The 21243-nt window shown below is 45.6% G+C and overlaps 1 protein-coding gene across 1 annotated transcript; it reads right to left on the minus strand.

Annotated features, from left to right (window-relative positions):
* Window positions 1-12111: 12111 nt before the first annotated feature.
* LOC138301872 (dickkopf-related protein 1-like) lies at window positions 12112-20862 on the minus strand. Its single transcript, XM_069242358.1, has 4 exons — window positions 20644-20862; window positions 18765-18933; window positions 16481-16676; window positions 12112-12251 (listed from the first exon to the last, which is right to left on the minus strand). Exons 1-4 carry the CDS (start codon window positions 20800-20802, stop codon window positions 12197-12199), a joined length of 579 nt encoding a protein of 192 aa, XP_069098459.1. The 5' UTR covers window positions 20803-20862; the 3' UTR covers window positions 12112-12196.
* Window positions 20863-21243: the final 381 nt, after the last annotated feature.

The following is a 21243-nucleotide window of genomic DNA, read 5'->3' on the forward strand; positions in this document are numbered from 1 at the left end:
TCTCAATTTCAGACTCCAGAGAGCAAAACCACCAGGGGACACCCTTGCCTACCATCCTCTAGACCATGTCCAGCCTTCTGCAACTTAATCACCACTTCATCGCTCTCCTCACCATGACTCCAACAATTACATTTTTCTTAGCAACCTTGATTTTCATCTCGACGATGACAAAGACATCAACACTACCAGCCCCCTCAACAGCATGACCACCATCGTACTCACCCAACTCGTATCCGACCCCAAGCACACCGCAGGCCACACACTAGACCCCATCTTCGCCTCCAGCAACTGCATCAGGTACAGACACACCACAGAACTTATCTGGACCAACCACTCCATCATCCACTTCAACATCACCAGCTCACAGACCTCCACCCCCAGTCAGCCCAACACCCCCAGTCAGCCCAACACCCCCAGTTTGCCCAACACCCCCCACCACAGCTAAGGCAAAGTCTCAAAGGACACATGGATCAACGCCATCCACCCCATCTCCTCTAATAACCTAGAGCAGAATGTAAGAATGTTTAACAACTGGATCACCAACTGAGCCAGCAGCGTTGCTCTCATCAGCAACAATACCCACAGAAGGTCCACCAATCAGGCTAGTTGTTACACTGAAGACCTCAGAACTGCTAAATGACACTGTGTACAACTGGAAAGGATATACCACACCAGCAAGGACACAACCAACAAGACCATTTTCAAGACAGCCCTCAGCATCTACCACAGATAGTTGAAAGAGTAGAAGAAAAAGGCTTTAGCCTCATGCATCGAATCAAGCTCAAATATCAGCAAAGAATTCTTGAACATCGTCAAAGAATTCTCCACCCCTCAGCTACAAAAAATAACATTACCTCCTCACAGAAACTCTGACAACCTTGCAAACCTCTTCCATGACAAGATCGCCAACATCTACAGTAACTTTAAACCCCAGCCCAAGGCCACCAACTTCTTTGAATAACACAACGACCCCGCTACCACCACAGATATCTGACTAACCTAATGAAGCCAGCTCGCCTCACAGGACACCACCTTCATCATGAACTCAGTCCACTCAGGTACCCCAACCGACCCATGCCCTCATCACATCTTCAACCTACATGAAGCTAGAATCAGCCACATACTCACTACCTTATTCAATACCTCAATTGCCACAGCCACCTTCCCCAAGGACTGGAAAAACTCAGAAGTCAACACCCTACTAAAGAAACCATCGGCAGACCCCAGTGAACTCAACAACAATGACCAATCTCCCTGCTTCTGTTCCAAAACAAAGTATTAGAAAAAGCCATCCACCAATAACTCTCCTCACAACTGGAAAGGAACCTCTACTCGACTTCTCGCAGTCCAGATTCCACAATACCCACAGCACTGAGACAGCCCTCATTGTGCCTAGTGACATCCAAGCCCTATTCCACCAAGAGACTGTAGCTCTGATCTTCCTAGACCGATCAGCACCCTTCAATACATCTACCACCACACACTCAACTCAAGACTGCAAAACACAGGCATTCAAGGAGCCGCTCGCAGATGGATCGCGTCTTTCCTCACCGGAAGAATGCTTTCCACCATTCACCTCCAAACCCAAGGAAATCATCTCTGGAGTACCCAAGGACCCACACTCAGCCTCACCCTCTTTAACACTTATAAAACATCTATGGTCAGCATCGTAAAAATCCACTGATTCAACATCAGATCCTCATGATGACATGACGACACACAACTCATCCTTTACCTCTCCGAAGACACTACCAACAACAAGACCAACTTCCACAACTGCATGACAGATGTCACAAACTAGATGAAGGTCACCTGCCTGAAGCTCAACATGGACAAGACAGAGGTACTGATCTACGGAACCAAAAGGTCCCCATGAGTAGCATCCGAGTGGCCCAAAGATTTCGGACCTACTCCTACTCCCACTGACCAACCTAGGGACCTCGGCATCAATATGGAGAACAAGTTAACCATGACAACTCAGGTCAATTTCATCTACTGCTTTCCTCATCCTTGTATGCTTTGTAAGGTATTCAAATGGCTACCCCAAAGCTCAAGATGCAGCATCACCCAGGCCCTCATCTTCAGCAGACTGGACTATCACAACACTCACTACACAGGGATCGCAGCTCACCTCCTCCGATGACTACAGACCATACAGAACACCTCAGCTAGACTCATCCTTGATCTCTCTAGATGAACCCACATCACCCTCTACTGAGGGAACTCCACTGGCTCCCTGTACAGAAAATATGCCAGTTCAAGCTCCTGACCCACAAATACAAGGCCCTACACAACTGCGGATCCACCTACTTGAACCACCACCTGAACTTCCATCAGCCCACCAGACACCTCCGCTCTGCTTCCCTTTCTCTAACTCTCACCCACAGCATCCGATGTGGCAGATGAGGAGGTTGCTCCTTCTCCTACCTAGCAGCAAAGGCATGTAACGAGCTACCCTTTCATCTCCAGACCTCTCCTTCTCTTCCAGAGTTCCAAAAGTATCTGAAGACTTGGCTATTTGGCTAATCAACTGGACCCTGCCAGTGCATAAATACCCTCACCGGTGACATGAAAGCGTTCTACAAATCTACTGATTGATTGAACATGGACACGTCACATTTTTCCACTCAAAGCTGACCCTTTTTTTTTCGTAGATGTAACTTTGGGTTTTGGGCCCTTGCTCTGCTGGCACCCAAGGACACCTTACAAACCTGCATATTTTGTTAAACTAGAATATCAGACGAGTCAGAGGGTGTATGACATGCATGGCTCTCAGTAGGTATTTTTACCCAGAAGCCCTTGCAATCATCACACTGTGGTTAAAAACATCCATTTTCCTTACATTTCTTTGATGGAAACTTCCCAAATCCGCAGGAAGCCACTAAATGTCTACCTCCCAGTGTTAACCCACTTATGTCGATTAAAAAAGCTGCCCCGCTTGTGTGGTTGGACCTAGTGACCGCAACAGAAACGGAACAAACTGAGGACAATGGGAATCCCCTAGTGAGAGCTCCCATTGACTTGGTTTGATCTCTTCCTGTCACTCCCACTAGGCCATGCACACAAGTGGTGCAACGCTTTTCTTGGCACAATATAGGGTAATGCTGGGTGGCAGGAGCTGTGTGGATTCCTGTTGATTCCGGAGTCTTCCATCACATACATATAAGGAAAATGCATGATTTCAAGCAAGGTTTGAGGGTAGCAGCACTTTGTGGGTAAGAAAACCCTGTGGGATCCATGCAAGGCACACCATCCTGGAATCCCCTGGTTGTCTAGTTTTTTAAAATGTGCGCGTTGGTAGATTCCCTGAGTAGCGGCTGAGCACCGCCCCAAATCCTTGCAGGTACCCTATCTCTGTTCTCTCTATGTAGCCCTTTAGGGACTCTTATGTCGCAGCCTCTTGGCCCTCCCACCCAAGTGGGGAACCGTTCTTATTGGGAGACGTATGGGAACTTAAGTTAGTAGGAAATGTGTGGCTCCCCACAGATTGCAGAAGTTGGAAAATTAGTGTTTTTAGTCAAATGTTGTGGGATATATGCGAAGCACATCACCTGGACTCCCCCAGGTGTCTAGTTTTCAGAACTGGGTCTGTTAGGTTTTCCCAGTTGGCAGCCTTCCCAAGCCCAAAACATGCAACCATTCACCATTGCAAGTAGGACGACATTGGGAGTTAGCCCCACTCACCTGACCCATATGTAAAAACAACATCCAAAAGAATCAAATGTCCCCTTGATTGCCATTGGAATGGGATTCTTTAGTCCACAGAGGATCAGAAAGACAGTTGACACTTTAGGGGTGAGAGTGTGGCCTGATGTTAGGATGGGCCAGCCAAACTCCAATATTTTATTAAAAAATGCATTCCTACCATACAGTGGGATTTTTGTCCCCACTGGGGCAAATTGGGAGCAAACCTTCTGTATGCCCCTTGGGGGGCAAACTGACTGGCTTGTTCCTTTTCAGGTGGGGATGTAGCCCATAGCAGAGTGCCACACCTGCACCATTTTCTTTGGCCTGAAAGGCAAAATCCCTTGAGTCAGGTGGACCTCCTACTCCTTGGGGGGAGATTGGGGACAACCTCCCAAACTGGGACAAACCTCCTAAGACACTAATGCCCTTTCTAGGGTGGAAGCATGGCTCAATGCCACAGTAGGTCACACCCTCTTTTTGTTTTGTTTTGGCACCATTTTGAATTGTTGGAGTTTGGTGGCCTTTCAACCCCTGTTGGGGGGTGTCAGATTGGGGGTGAAAACCTCTATCCATCCTCCTGGGGGCAGAAACACTCTTGGTACACGGGGTAGGGGAGAGCATGGACCCATGTGCAGGGGGGATGTTCCCACCCCAAACAAATGCTGCATAAATGCAGTCCCTGGTGTCTGGTGGGCTTTCTTTCACCCCGGGAGGGAAACAAATTGGGGGTAATTGCCCATTTCCACCTCACAGGTGGGAGCCCTTTTTTGAGGTAGGGGCCTAGCCATACCCATGGTGGGCAGCCTCCACCCCTATATATTTTGTTTTTAAATGTCCCTGATGTCTACTGGGCTTTTTGCCCTTCCCCCACTAAGACAGATTGGGGGTGCTCACCCACATTTGCCCCCCTAGGTGGTGCAGAAAGACCGTCAGCATATTTGTTTGTGGCGTGGGGCATGGCCATCCCCATGATGGGCAGGACCTGCCCCTATATCCTTTTAAAAAAAAAGAAAAGTGCCCCATATTTTTTTTTAATAATCCTTAGTGTCTAGTGGACTTACTGCCCCACCGGGGAGGTAGATTGAGGGTAATCGCCCCTCTCTACCCCCCTCCCCCATGGTGCAGAAAGACTATTAGCAATCTTTTTGTGGGGTGAGGGCATAGCCATGCCCATGAAGGGCAGCCTCCAACCCTATTTTTTTAAATGAGCCCTGGTGTCTAGTGGACTTTCTGCCTCCCCAGAGGAGGCAGATTGGTGGTACTCACTTGTGTGATTTTCTAAATCTTCACGCTCTCTAACTGGAAGAGAAATAAGAGTTTTCATGCCAGCATGCAATAAAATAAAAGAGATTAAAAAGGGACCATGTCAGAAGAGTAATGAGAATCCTACCTGGAAGTTATTCCATTAAATCTAGAATCTCAATTGGAAATTCATTGTTGGCTTCATTGTTATGGATGCCTGCATCAGCAGGGCCTTTTTCACTTCATTTCCCATTCGTAGACTCCCCTGCTAAACTGACTGGATGAAAAAAATGGTCAGTAACTGAGTAGGGTAACAAGGTCTGATAATTAGTCTACTTTGCACATTGAGGGGGTGATTCTAAGTCTGTCCGCCAGACTTCCCCCCTCCAGAATACCACACCGCGGTCGGAAGACCGCTGCGGCTATTCTGTGTTTTACACTGGGCTGGCGGGCGACCGCCAAAAGGCCGCCCGCCAGCCCAGTGTAAAACTACCTTCCCACGAGGACGCCGGCTCAGAATTGAGCCGGCGGAGTGGGAAGGTGTGACGGGTGCAGTTGCACCCGTCGCGAATTTCAGTGTCTGCAAAGCAGACACTGAAATTCTTTTTGGGGCCCTCTTACGGGGTCCCCTGCAGTGCCCATGCCATTGGCATGGGCACTGCAGGGGCCCCCAGGGGCCCTGCGACACCCCATACCGCCATCCTGTTCCTGGCGGGAGAACCGCCAGGAACAGGATGGCGGTATGGGGTGTCAGAATCCTCGATGGCGGCGCAGCTTGCTGCGCCACCATGGAGGATTCATTTGGGCAGCGGAAAACCGGCGGGAGACCGCCGGTTTTCCACTTCTGACCGCGGCCGAACCTCCGCGGTCAGAATGCCCAGTGGGGCACTGCCAGCCTGTTGGCGGTGCCCCCGTCATTTTAGCCCTGGCGGTCTTGGACCGCCTGGGTTAGAATGACCCCCTGAGTGTTTAGAGCAGTGTGTCGTGTCATTCTGAGTTTCACAGAACACAAAGGCATCTTTTCCAGTTTTTCTGTGCATGGACAGCTGACAGCAGTGAGGTATATCAACCACTTAGAGGGAACAAGTACAGATTATTTGTGGAACTAGCAGTAGACTTGTGAAATTGCTGTCTCAAACAAAATATTGCTTTCCAATTAGAACTCAACTCTACCTTATCCATTACAAGGCAAACAGGTCCCATTCAACCTTTCCTTCAACTGTTGATGAATTCTCAAAGAGGATGTAACAGATTGGCTCCTTCTTCATCTTGTTTGGTTTCACAGTATGAAAAAGGTTGGGTCATCCTGGCATTTTAGAAGAGGCTGCAAACCTCATTTTAGTTCATTGGCCCTTTGTATTACCAGTTCATGGAAATCAACTTGATTGACTTAGGGCCTCATTTCGAGCTTGGCAGACCGGAAAGCCCATCCACCCAAGTCCTGACAGAGTGGGCGCCGCCTTCGTGGCGATCACCCTGCTGGAGTTATTAAGAGTTTCCCGCTAGGTCGGCAGGCGGAAACCTCAGTTTATGCCCGCAGGCCTAGCGGGAAACAGGCTACAGCATTGTCTCCAGCTGGTAATCGAGTCGGCTGCAATACTGTAGCCCTCGGGGTGCACCAGCACCCTCGCAATTTTCACTGGCTGCAAAGCAGACAGTAAACATTGCGAGGGTGCTGGACAGGGGGACCCCTGCACTGCCCATGCCAAGTGTATGAGCAGTGCATGGGTCCCCTGTAGCCCCATGCACCTGTTCTCTGCCAGCCTTTTCATGGCAGTGTTACCACCATGAAAAGGCTGGTGGAGAACAAGGTCGTAATACGCAAGATCGTAAAACGGCAGATTACGATCACCTCTACCGCCAGATCGCTGGGATTATGGATCCTGGCGGTGCTGGCCGTTCTCTGGTGGTCTGACTGCCAGGGTTCTAATGTGGTTGTCGGCCAGCTGCAACAGCAGAGGTCCTGGCCGCGAGTGTGGTGGAATGAAGACTGTCACACTTGGAATGAGGCCCTTAGTATTCTGATACACAGATTAAAATATCACCTCGGTTTCAGCAGGAGTATATTACTTCTTAAATTGTTTGGCTACTCTGTTGGATCATGCACAATACTATTAAACAGATATTGGTAGCTCTGTAATCTTCTTTGAGGGCCCCATCAATCTAAATCCCCAAGCCCCAGATGCTCTACTCTTTAGGATGTTTTCTTGGTCCTATATCTGTTTTTTATTGGGCCAGACCCTGATTCACTATTATAAAAGGTATTCTCTGCAAAGTGAACAAAGCTCTTATGTCTTTTAAAAAGAAATCAAGAGGACCAAACATTAAAGGTTCAAGTGAAACAAATTTGTCCTTTGAGTTTTTGCTTCAAACTTTTTCAAAGGACTGAAATTGAATTTAGCAAGTGTGTCATATTCTTTTTCCCCAGCTCATCGTACAACCTGCGTGGAAAAATCTCATAAACCTTACGAAAATGGAATCAGAAAATATCTTCTCATGTTCTTTTTGTAAACTACATGGTCTGTTTGGAGACAGCTTTGCTTCTGTTGATGCTCTTGTGTTCATTAACAGAAAGTAGGTGACTAGCTGTTATAATGAGATTTTTTCTTGTAAACTGGAAAGTTTTGGGGTTTGAAAGGTAATCTTGGGCTTGGATTTTGTAATATTTTCTTTAAGTATGCAGTTGGTTTATTTGTTGGTGATGAGTTCCTGGCTGTTCTTGGGAGGAGAGCCTGGGTTTTGGGGAGCAGAGTTCTAAGTAGTCTTGATTGTTAATTTTAGTTGTTGAGTGGTGTTAAGTGTGTTCACGGAGTCAAAGTCAGCTGGGAGATCAATTTACGATGCGAAGATGCTGGCCATGCATGCGTTGGTATGCTGTCCAGAGAGCAGTGGATGCTGGAGTTCCATAGTCTCCATTGTGGCAAAAAGGAGACGAAGGGGCATATTTATGAAAACTTTTCTTGCATCCCTTAGCGTCCCCCTAATGCCACCATGTGTGCGCTGAATTTAATATACAGTGCACCATGGCGGTAGTTAGGGAACTAGCATCAGAATTTTTTTACTCTAGTTCGGCGCTTTGCAAAAATGTTGACGCTAATCGTACAAAGCACCCGGAGGCCCATTGTAACAAATAGGAGCCTCCTGTTAAACACCTGCTCAGAGCAGGTGTACTACATATTTGGCCATCTAATGCCACATTAGTGTAAAAAAATGGCACTAATGTGTCATTAGAATGGCGGTAGGCCCTCTTAAATCTGGGCTGAAATATCTTTTGCTGAGGATTATGGTGGGTTGGTAATGTGTTGCTTCATGTTTACAATTTACAGGAAGTGGAACAGTGCATTATTTGTCTTCCTAGAGGGTCACAAGGAAAGCTGAGGTCCCTGAGCATATTATTGAAATGGCTAACAGATGATGTCATCACGAAGCATGTGCGATGATGTCATCATGAAGTGTGTGATTTCCTCAACTGAAGTGTGTTCCTGAGTTCAGGTGGCTTACATAGCAAGTGGAATGTTGATGTATTGATGTTCGTGAGTCTAGACAAGAATGTGGCAGGTCAGCTGATTCTGGAAGTGAGGGTGGTAGGTAACCTGAGCATGCTGGGCCAGGAGGACTTGTGGATGATAGTGAGGCCTCCGCCAGCCTTGTGTGCGATAAGGGGCGTAGCTTGGTCAGTAAGATTGAGGGGGTGTGAGCTTCAGATTTCCCAGTAATATGTCAAAATGCATTATTTCCAGTGCTTAATTTGTGCTTGTTGTTTCCGTTGCGGAGCACTGACACTTATTTTTGACGGCCAGAGCTTATTTTTCTGCATCAAGCGTTTACTGCGAGCAAAAAAGACGCATATGGGAAAGACGGAGGAAAAGAAAAACAAAAAAGCGTCAGAAAGGGGAAAAGCAGGAAGCTGCAAGAGTGAGCTGAAGGGGGAGGGAGTGGCTTCAAATGGGTTAATGAAGCTCGAGATGGCTTCAGGATTACGCTGCCTCAGTATTCTGTGCTCACACATTTAATTGCAGAAGCCACGTGTTTAAGAGGAGAGCTTTGAGCACTGGCACGTTTTTATTTGCAAATCAAGCACTGATTATATCATAAGCAGAGCGCACAAGAAGGCCTTAAGGGGGCAGTGAAAAGGGAGAGAGATGTGGATTGGTAGGGGTACAAAGTGAGAGAAAGCGCATTATTTTTTAAAATATGCAACATTTTTGAAGACTTTCAAAACCGAGAGATGGAGAGTGTATATGCGTTTTTGTCTGTGTGTATGTAAAAATATCCTGTTGAAATCTGAGAGACACCTCACCAAACCTGAATGAAAGCACCTGTACCCAATTATTTACCAGAAAATACATTTATTAGGTGAGTGTAACACCCCAAACACCCCCTGAAGCAATGCCCCTGGTGTGATTGCGATCAGTCGAGGGTGCGCATGTTTTAGTGAGGGCGATCCATCTTTCTGATATATGGTGATGATGCTTTCAAAGGGCGTACTATGAAGAGTCAGTCCCTCATTGCTGTCTTCTGTTACCTCCTTTCCTAGGGATCACTTCATCCCTCTCTGCTGTTCCGTCTTCCCCTCTCTCCAGTTTTTTCTTTCCCTCTCCCATGTTCCTTCCTTCTCTCTCCTTTCCCTGCCTTCTGAATCCCATTCATTCATTCCATCCTCCTGTCGCTCCTCTTTTTTCTTTCCTTCTCTATTACTTCATTCTCTCATTCCTTTCTCTCTCCTTTCTCTCTATTCTGTTCCCTTCTTGCCTTTCTCATTTTCTCTCTTCTGTTTTCTACTTCCCTCTCCTATTCCCCTGCCCTGATCGCCTAATCCTGTCTTCCCTGTCTTGTGTTTAATTCTCTATTCCCCTTATTCCCTCCGCCTTACACGTTCCCTTCTATCCTGGTTTTGCATTCCCTTTCTCCTGTTCCATCTAGTGGTCGAAATGGGTGGGATCTGAGGGGCACGAAGTGCCCATACTTTTTTAATTTGAGAGAAGCAGTTGCCCTGCTTTTTGTGGAAAGACAGCTATCCCGGGACTGTTAATTCTGGCAGATGACATGCTTCAGCTGAAGTGTCATTCAGGGAGTCTCCTGTGCTGTGGAATAGAAGGAGGGGCAGACAGCTAAAGAAGAAACAAGCCTTCCTGTCTGAAAGAAATATAAATGTATGCAACTGGTTAATCTGCAAATGCAAAGGGTGCTTAGAAGCCAGTACTGGCTATAATTAAGGCTTACAGTTTTCCATTTTTACAGATTTTTACAGGTGAAAACAGACAGCAAACAATGTGTTTCCTGTGTGCATTTATTTTTTTTTAAATGGTAAAATAATGAAAATTGGGCTTCTTTTGAGTCACTTTTCATACTATCTTTCATCAATTCCAGGCTAACAGCTGAGCAGATAACTGGTGTGGGGAGTTAAAAAACAGGGTGAGATTTCCTTAAATAACAGCGTATGTCAACATCCATGTATAGTATAATGCTAACATTTACCTGTGAGTGTACTGTTATGTTATATTTGGCTCCTAAATTTGCTAAAACACAACAGACGTCAAAGTATGATTGCACATTTATTAGTTAAATAAATGTGGAAATGTACCATTTTACAAATTCATTTATTCACAGAACACAAAATAAATATTGACAAATACTGATAAGATAGCAAAAAAATAAATAGGGATAAGTACAGATGGAAATGTTTAAAAAATAAATACCATAAAACTGGGAGCCTTAGCTATGATTGATGGAATCACTTGAAGCTTTTTGATGACACAGATGTGTTCTTTTTGAGTGGTATTACAAGGGAGTTACAGCTGAGCAGTAAAGTGTGTGCTTTTAACAGGACAGTTGTAAAAAAAAAAAAATGAGCTTTTTACTAAAATATATATTTTGGAAGCACTTTTTTAACTTAAACTTTTTTGCACATTTTGTAGCAGCCTATGTTATACTGAGTTTAACGCAAGTTTAAAATAATGACTTACATATTCATAGTGCTTTCTGTTACAGACTGGGACCTTATAGCACTAAGCACACACGACTCACTAGTCTCCACTGAACCAACCAGGAATCAATTCTGTGGCTGACAGACCTTTTCTGTGCATTAACTAATGGACGTTTCATAATGTACGATAGTGCATTTCCCAGTGGCTAACTTGTTTTGCATTTACTTTTCATTTCACCTGTGAGTTATTTCATGCGTAGTTACCTGAAGGTGACAGACTAAAAAAAGGTACAGAATATTTTGTTTTTTTAGCCACACCTTTGACCCCGCCCCACGCTCACTCACCCCGCCCCCATTGTGTGTGGCATCAGAGTTCCCCTACTTTTCTTAATGCACTACGACCTCTGCTTCCATCCTGTCCTGGTTTTGCAACCCCACTCTCCTGTTCTCTCTTCTTCATCTCTTCTTTCCTTCTTCTCTTTAATGCTTGTTCATTGCCTTTCTCCCCTAATTTGTCCCTAACCCTTCAGAGGGGCCCTTTTTAGCCCAAGTATAATGAATATCTGTGAGAGATTCGAGACTAAGTGCCCCCTTATATTTTCCAGTGTGGCCCCATCATCACCATGCCACTGTTCTCCTGTTCCTTCCGTAGCTTCTCGTGTTCCTTCTTTACCACTCCTCTGTTCCTTCCTAGGTGTTCATTCCCTTTCATGTTAACCGCTTTCGCTTTCCCTGGAGGAGACAGTACTGGAGGCAATAATGTTTCCCTGCCCTTCTGTGCTAAGATTGCCCCTCACACCCACTTACATGCTGGCCTGAACAAAGGCACAGTGCCATCCTAGTCTCTCTCTGCTGACCCTGCACAACGGATATGTGCCACGTTTGCAGAATGCCCTCAACCACTCCCTTTCCAAACACTGCCATCCTGTGCCAACAATGTATGTCACACTCTCCTACATGATGGACGTAGCATAGTGCTACCCTGGTCTCTCTCCCACGTGCTGGGCCTGTGCAAGGACACACGTCTATCCTATGCCAACAGTGCCCTTCCGACACTGCCACACACTGGACCTACACAAAGGCACAGCCAGTGCCATCCTATGCCACCAGCACGCTTGCATCACCTCGTGACCCTCAACAGTGGAACTGCACAGAAGCAAAGTGCCAACCTATGCCAACAATGCCCAACACTCGAATCACAACCTGGAGTTAAAGGAACCATCGATCACACTGTGTTTTTGAAGATCCGTGTTTATTATTTGCAAGAATACATTATATTTTGATATGTACAAGGTATTTACAGAGAATAAATAGTGAAGAGTGTTGTCCTCCGGCTCAAAGTTAAGGTTTCAGGCACTGCCAGGCTCCTGCTTCGTGCCAGTACTCAAACTCCGCTCTGTGGGGGAAAGGAAGGGACACTGTAAGCTGTGGGCACCAAAAATAAGAATATATCGTCTTTTTCAATTTGTATTTGTACATCTGGCTTTGAGTATACATTATGGATCAAAACGGAGACATTGTAAACAAGTTGAACAGTGACATAATGGAACCAGGTTGGTGAAGCAGGTTATGAAGTCACTAATTGATGGTGGCAGGGCTCTGGTTTGGTTCAAAGGGCTGAATGAGCCTATACAGCAGACTCTCAGCGGGTCATTCCAAGTCTGGCGGTCTTGAGACCGCCAGAATCGGGGTGGCCATTGGACCGCTGCAGTCGTGGCGGTCTGATCCGCCACATTCCGACTGCGGCCGAAAAGCCGCGGTTATACCGCCAACACCACCAGGCAGGAGTCAGCCTCCAGTTTGGCGGTCCCGGTGGTTGTAATTCGCCTGCCCGCTGGATTACGAGTTCCATTCCGCCAGCCTTTCCATGGCAGTTCACACCGCCTTGGAAAAGCTGGCGGAATGGGGGTGCTGGGTGCCCCCTTGGGGCCCTGCACTGCTCATGCCCTTGGCATGGGCAGTGCAGGGGCCCCCATGCACAGCCCGGTCGCTCATTTCACTGCCCGAATTATTTAGGGGGTAAAATTAGGATTAGTGCCAAAGGTCGTTTATTAACATGGGGGTTTAGATTTAGATGTCAGTATTTAGAAATAAGTTCAGGTGTAACACGGTTAATGATCAGACATTAGTGAGTGCGTTTAAGTGTAAGATTTACATTTCTTAGGACATATGGGCCCATATTTATACTTCTTTAGCGCCACATTTGCGTCATATTTTGACGCAAAAACAGCGCAAGTTTACAAAATATCATTGTATTTTGTAAGTTTGCGCCGCTTTTTCATCAAATAGTGACGCAATGCTGTGCTAAATAAATATAAATATGGGCCATGGAATGCAATCAGCAACTGGCTCAGTGAAAGGCAGTGGAATAAGGATTTATGGTTAAGGTTTTGAGGTGAGTGTTTGGGATTAGGGTTTTAGACTTGGCGTTGTTTGTTAACTGACGAATAGCAGCTGCATTAGAGCATATAGTTAGAACACGGTCAAGCAAAAGAAAGCTGAATTACAGATAGCAATTGTGGTTTGGTTGGGGTTTAAGCATACCACTGGGGTAAAGGTTTCGAGATTAGTGTTTAAGTTTAGGGTTATGGTTTATGACAAAGTAGTTAATGTTTAGGGTTTATGGGTTGGGTGTAGGAGGTCACAGAGTCAAAAGCAGCAGAGTTACAGCTAATATTTGAACGCATATTATGTTATAGGCTGAGGTTCAGATTTATAGATGTGAGTTAGATTTTAGGGGAGAGTTAGGTTTTAGGGGTTGGGAATGCACAGAGTGACGGTTTGGAGATCTAGTACTGGTATATATATGACTTAGCCCCAGATTTATGTTGGCCTAGCTCCATTCCAACACCACATTAGCGTATTTCTTTTTACACTAATGTGGCGCTGGAAGGTCAAAAACGCTGCGCCATATTTACAAAGTGGTGCAATGCTTGCATGCACCAGGCATAATGTATGCTAGGGGGGCTGAAAAAATGGCGCAAAGAAATCTAAGAGATTTAGTTGTGTCATTTTTACCGGCATAAAAAGAGGCTTCCATTGTTTTCAAAGGGCATATGGGTGCTTTTCAGGATTGGCGTCAAACTTTTTGCCACTAATCCTGCAAAGCGCCAGACTAGCGTAAAAAAGTATGACACTAGTCCCCCTGAGTATCGCCATGGTGCGCTGTAATTTAAATACAGTGCACACATGGTGGCGTCAGGGGACACTAAGGGACGCAAGAAATGTGGCACTGCACTAGGTGCAGCGCCACTTTTCAAAAATCTGCCTCTTAGTGTTTCTAGTTGGTTTGAGGAGTTAGTAGCTGACTGAAGGATTACATTTTATGTTAAGATTTTGGTTGTGATTAGGATTTAGAGGGTGCTGTTCATTTTCCGTAGTTGTATATTATACATTTTTGATTAAGTTAATACTAAGATAAATGGCAGGGGTTTCTGTTTTGGTTTAGGGTAGAATTTAAAGGCTGATATTCTGGTTTATAGGAGTTAAGGTTATCATTTGCAGAATGATAGGTAGCAAGATTCATATTGAAGTAATGGGTTTATGCTTATGGGTTCAATTTAGGATTTGGTATAGGCTGAGCGACATACAGCAGAACTGAAATTAGTTGTATGATTAAGGGTTACTGCTAAGTGTACTGGTTTAGAGATTAGCCTTGGGTTTAGGGTAGGAGCTTAGAGTTATGTGTACTGATTTAAGGATTTGATTTAGGTTTAGGGGTTAGACTTTACTGCACCGATTTAGGAATTACGTTGATTTAAGAGTTTGATCTTAGAGTTAGTGTACTGATTTAGGGGTCAATCTTATGTTTAGGGTTAGGGTTTAGTATACTGGTCTAGGGGGTAGATTTAGGTTTCTGGTTAGAGTTTGGAGTGTAGTGTACTGATTTAGTAAATGGGCTTGGGTTAGAGTTCAGACATTGGTGTCTAATTTAGTCATTAGTCTTAGGTTTAACATTAAAAGTTAGAATTTAGTGAACTAATTTAGGGATTTGTTTAAGATTTAGGATTGGGGATTAAAGGTAAATGTACTGATTTAGGGATTAAGGTGTTTTAGAGTTAAATGTTAAGTGTACTGATGTAGGGATTGGCTTTAGGATTTAGCGTAAGAGTTTAGTGTACTGGTTTAGTGATTAGCCTTGGGTTTACTGTTACAATTTAGTGTAAAGTATACTAATGTAGGAGTTAGGTTTAGAGTTAGGAATTTGGATTTAGTGCATTTACTTAGGGATTACATTGTTTTAGCGTTAGAGTTGAGAGTTAAGTGATTTAGTGATCAATCTTTGGTTGAAAGGTAGAGTTTAGTGAACTGATTTTGGGATTAGTTTAAGGTTTAAAATTTATTACACTGATTTAGAGGTATTTTGTTTTAGATTTAGATCTTAGAGTTAGTGTACTGATTTAGGTATCAGTCTTACATTTCAGGTTAGAGGTTGGTGACCTGTCTATGAGTGACATGTAGGTTTACAGTAAGAGTTTGAAGTGTTCTGTACTGATTTAGTAATTCGGCTTGGAGTTTAGTTTAGACAGTAGTGTTTAATGTAGGTATTAGTCTTAGATTTAAAATTACATTTTATTGTTTAGTGAACTGATTTAAGTATTAGTTTTAGGCTTAGGATGAGCGATTATAGTTAAATGTACTGATTTAGGTATTAGGTTGGTTTAGTGTTAAAGTTAAGTGTACAGTATAATGATTTAATAATTAGCCGTATGTTTATGGCTACAGTTTAGTGTTAAGTGTACAGATTTAGGGGTTAGGTTAAGAGTTAGGTATTGAAATTTAGTGTACTTACTTGATGATTGTGTCATTTTAGCATTAGAGTTTAGAGTTAAACGATTTAGGGATCAATTTTAGGCTTAAGTTAGAGTTTTGTGTCTTAGTGTATGGGACTGATTTAGGTTTATAGTTAGAGTTGAGAGTTTAATGTACTGCATTTAGGGGTTAGTTGTAGGATTAAATATTAATGCACTGATTTTAAGATTAGATTTAACTTTGCTGGTTTAGCAGTTATGTTTAGGGGCTGGCTTTTATGTACTGGGTATAGGTTCAGGATAAGCTCTGAAAGCAGATGAGAGATATCAGCAAAGCATGCTGGGATGTTTAAGGAAGGGTACAACCTGCAGACATTGCAGCTTGTCTTACACTGGGTGCTTAACATTACAACCCTAAAGTGTAATTGTACTTGTTCTGGAGGCTAGATGTATAGTAATACATCCAGTTTAAGGCCACACATCTTTATCACATTTAGTTCTGGAGGCCACGTATCAAGATTAAATCTGGAGTATGCTGACTATTTAAGGGTCCATATAGCAATTACCATACCCAAATTTGTGGCCATATTTTCAATTTTGCAAATGTTTCAGAGGCAACATCTGTAATGTTCTGTCTAGTTCTGGATGCCTCATCTGGAGCACTGAGTGCAGCTCTGAAGGCTCCAGCATGGAGGACGGTGCCATTAGTTACGGAAGACTCATCTTGTAGTATTGTGCCCTGTTTTGGAGGACTTGTGTTTAGTGTTGCCACTCACACTCATCACTGTGCTCTGAAACATGTACCATTGTGCCTGGAGGTTGGGTATGACATAACGGGAGGTTCTGATTGGTTGCCAAGAGCCCATGTACTTACTCTCTCCCAGGTTGCCGGTTTCGACAGGCAAGGCCTTCTTCGCATGGGCACACCTGGTTGATGCTGAAAGCCAGGCCTCCATCAGGCACATAGCAGCTCTCGCCCTGCGTTAGCCGCTTCTTGCACACCATTTCACCGTGATGCCGGGCACAGCACATGGAGGACCCACAGTCCTGGTCAAGCCTGCAGCGGGCACCTGTGGAGGCAGGGAGGAGAGATATGTGAGTGAACAGAAGGAGGGAGAGTGTGAAAAAGAGGATAAAATGGATGAAGGAAAAAGGGTAAAGAGGAAGACTGGGATGATAGCAGAAGAGCGAGTGAGAGAAGGAGGGTGAATACAATGATAAGGAGATCCTGAGTGTGAGGAGGAGGATGAATAGAATGAGGGGAAGTGTAAGGAAGAGGATGAGATGAGGACAAGAAGAGGAGCATGTGAAGAAGTGAAAATACAGAGTTCTAAATGTCAATATGTGTATTTTTCTACTGCTAAGTGCTACACTCAGTTCTCTCAAGTTTCCCATTTTCATGTGCGAGAAGCACTTCCAGTCCAGGTATATTTCGGGACTTGTAGTCCTGGTTTTATAGTGGGTTAAACAGGACTACAAATCACAAAATGGAATGCAGAATACCTGTACTGGATGCGTTACTCAGGAAGGTAACTCGGGAACTTTAGAGACCTGTGCACTTTATCACCTCTGGGCGGACCATTCCCTACTCCTGAGTATTCAGGAGAAAATTTGAATCTTCGGCTTCTCTAAAGAACTGGGAATTTTCCCAGATATCCTGACTTCCATCTGCTGTGAAAGGAGATGAGTGAAACATCAAACAGCCAAAAGCATGTTATGAGAGAGAATACTCCTCTGGGTGGAGCCAAAGCCCACTCTATGTATATTTTAACAAACTGTAAACGATAGACAGCAACAGTTTTGCTGTCAAGATAGACCCAAAAAGCACTGGCAAAGCCAATATGTCTTGCCTTTGAATCTATTGGCTTTGCCTTTTGGTGATAATGTGCAGTCTTGGCAGGATGCTGGGTAGCATGGCCAAAAGTAAAAAAAAAAAAAAAGTGTGGCGAAGAGGTAGGCTCACGCATGCGTGATGATGTGTGCATGCCTACAAAATGATGTGGACTCCTTTTATTTTGTATTTACCAATCTGAGATAGATTGGATAATAGAACAAAAGTCCCAACTGTTAGTGCAAAGGAGCTCTTTGTAAAGCAGAAGGAGCACAGCAATTTGCTGCCTGGTCCCCCATTTCCAACCCCCAAAAAAACAGACTGGGCATGTGGAGCAACAGAACAGCAGGAGGATAGGAAGGGCACAGGGGAAAGGCAGCACATGAGGGAGAGCAAAACGGGGCAGGGGAAAAAGCACGCAAAGAAGGAAGAAATACAGAGTATAGGGGATACAGGGAGTTTGGTGGGGTAGAAGCTCATGAGACAGGTCTTGCACCGACAGGGATGCGGAGCTTGGGGGGTGAATACTTGGCAGAGAGAAGTAGGTATTTGGCAGGGAGGGGCGGATATTTAGCAGGGAGGAGCACACGAGAGAGAGCTGGAAAACACATACACTCTCATGGGGTGTATTAGCAAAAAAAGAAAATAGTAGTTACCAAAAAGTGAGCAGTGGAAGTATAGAAGCCGATCAATCAGAGATATGGTATAGAGGCTGTGCTCCAAGGAAGGAAAGACACAAGATGGGCAAGCTAGGACAAGGAAAGCTATCAATTAAAAAGCGACCAAATACGAGGGACAATAAAGCGAACTAATTGTAATGAAATGGCCGGTCTGTAAGCTTCTGTAAATTCTTGGTAAGCCAATAATAGATCTTTTGTACCCAGACACTGTCTGGGATGCTCAAACTAAAATGGAATGTGCTATCAAGCGAGATACATAGAATCTAACTCACCCCAGCCCTGCTAACCTTTCAGAGTGAAGTGAGACTCTCACAAACTGATTCCACTCAGCCCTGTGGCCCTTAACAGACAAGCGAGACTAACAATAATGTATTCCACCCTTCTGGCCTTTTCTAGAGGAGTGAGAGACGGATTCCTCTCCAGCCCTGCAGGCCGTTCAGAGGCAAGTGAGACTGACAGTAACTGATTTCACTCCAGCCTTGGCAACCTGTTACATTCAAGCCGTGCCTACCAGGTGCCCAACATTTAATTACCACTGCTGGCCTTTCATCAGTCTAGTCTCTACTGGGCACTCGACCTCTGATGTGAGTGACCGGGTATCATCAGAGAAGGGAGAGGTTGAGTGACTGGTCCTACCCCAAACTCACCTTCCTTGCCCTCGGGCACGATCCAGTGGCATCTCCCGAACATGCAATTGAGTCCTCGGCTGCACTGAGAGTCCTTCCTGCAGAACTGGCCTTCCTGTCGGAGGGGCACGCAGAGTCCGAAGTGGCGATCACAGTACTGGCCTCGGCTGCAGCCCCTGTCACATGTCACCTGTGGAAGAGCAGGAACTGTCAGGGGGCGGCACCAAGGGAGGAATGGTAGGGAAGTCAAGCATAAACCGCACTTGGGTTCGAAACCCAGCCTTACACTTGACAGACGATCTGTGACTCTAAACAAGTTACTTCCCTAACAAACTAAACCCCAATACCCGGCGATGGATTGTAACTTTCCCAACCGCTTGGGCATTTCGGCCCATATTTACACTTTATTAGCGCAGCATTTGCGTCAATTTTTGACGCAAAAGCGGTGCAAACTTACAAAATACAAAATATATTTTGTAAGTTTGCACCACTTTTGCGTTACAAAATGACGCAAATGCGGCGTTAAAAAATATTCGCTCGTTAACAATAGGTTTTTTAGAAAGCAGCAGGGACCCTCGTAGGAGTCCGAGTCTCAGAACAACACAATCTATCAAAATAAACATTGTCAAACGGAAGACGGAAGGCACAAGGCACAGCAATTATGTAAGAAGAAGAAACGAAGAGCCTGGTAAGGACAAAAAGGACAAACTCCCTCAGCTAAAAGCCAAAGCAGGCTTATGGTGTTACACAGTGCTTTAAATGGGCCGGTACTCACAGGTACTGAGTACCCGCACTTTTTTCTTTTTAGCCTCCTGAGTACCGGCACTTTTTCACTGCCAATGAGAGTACCGGTACTCACACTGGTAGGGTCAGTGGTGCTACTGTTGCTATGGATGGGGCTGTCAGAGTGTAGCCTGCCTGAACTCCACTCTGACAGCCAAAGTGTCAATCAAGCACTGTGCTGAGCTACGTGCCAGGGTGTCCACGTGCCGGAAATCTCAGCACCACGCTGCGGGAGACAGAACCGGGTCCAATCAGGCCCTGCACTGCTGACGTTGTGAACGGAGAGGAAGTCCGGGCAGTCGGAATGAAGAAAGCTGTGGGAGCTAAATAATATATAAACAAAGGTTTTAATCCTGCTGTGATGCTTTTGTGAGAGTGAATGTCTGTGTGAGAGTCGGGAAGCGACCAGTAGAGAACGGAAACATTCTCTGAGGTATTTTAAAAAAAATGTGAGGGGTGCTTTGTGTGTGCATGTCCGCGTGTTCGATGCAACGGGCTGCTTATACGTGTGAGAGGGTCAAAGTTGGAGACAGGCTATTATTTGCTTGTATATGCTTTGTGCCACATGCCACATGAATTTTCATACATTCAGGACATTTGAGACTATTAACAAGGGTATTGCAAGGGAAATGAATACCTAACAGATGGCAGAAGTGTCTTTATATAATCATGGCCAGCCTCGATCCCTGCCCCTGGATCAAATTGATGAGCACCTGCAATTATGTGTTCCCATTTGGTGTTATACATACAGCCAACCAGTTAACTAGAAGAACAGCAGTGAGTAAATCTCCTCGCTCGGTGCCTGGCCTGGCCTGGCCAAAAACCAGACTGGAAACACTGCAAGTACCAGAGCGGCCCTTCATCACTGGTCCCAGCCAGGGAAGAGGCGTGACAGGCCTGGCGTTTAGCATCAGGATGCCGGGACGTTTCAAACCTTGGTAAATGCCCTGCTGTAAATAAACATGTGCCAATAGAGGTCAGACTGGAAACAGGCCCGTGTGGCACTACCATGCCTCCACCCGCTAGGTCTTTGAGCTCTGACAGCTAAGTGGCACGCAACCCACTTTATAAAAAAATATTCTATCCCCCAGTTTGAGCTCTGCCGGTGGGCACTTACTGTGGAGGTTCTGTCGCTGGCAGGGGGCGGGGCGCCTCTGGGCGCGGAGTCTTCCAGGGTCCCATAGGGTATGGACAGCATCCAGGCCCAGATGTGGCCGTGGGCCACCGGAAGGATGGCGCAGGCGCCTAGAAGCAGCAGTCCTGCGGAGACCGTCATCCCGGTGCAGGGGCAGGTGGAGTGCGCGTTAGGGTGCCTGGCAGGCTGTTGGTGAGGCTGCGAATGGCAAGCTGCTCCTTCCGGGGCAGATATATACCTCCGCGCCCCCAGGGCCCATGTTAACATTGTTTGTTCACATAATGGGTAGGAGGAGGCAATTAGGAGTTATCAGCTTAACATAATGAGCTACCTGCCCCTTAGGGCCCGAAGACAAACCACAGCGACAAAGCCAATTACTGGACTGTCGGCCGCAGGCTCCAGGAATACTGAGCAAACAGGGACAGAGGGGGCCGCGGGGAGAGTGTTCAGCGGCGAAGCCAGGGCCATGGTCCCTGATGCAAGCAAGGCATCCACGACCCATGTAGCAAAAACTGGGGCGCAGTGGTAGGGTGACCAGGCGTCCCGGATTTGCCGGGACAGTCCCGGTTTTCCACCAGCTGC

The sequence above is a fragment of the Pleurodeles waltl genome, chromosome 6, assembly GCF_031143425.1.
Source record: "Pleurodeles waltl isolate 20211129_DDA chromosome 6, aPleWal1.hap1.20221129, whole genome shotgun sequence".
Lineage (NCBI taxonomy): Eukaryota > Metazoa > Chordata > Amphibia > Caudata > Salamandridae > Pleurodeles > Pleurodeles waltl.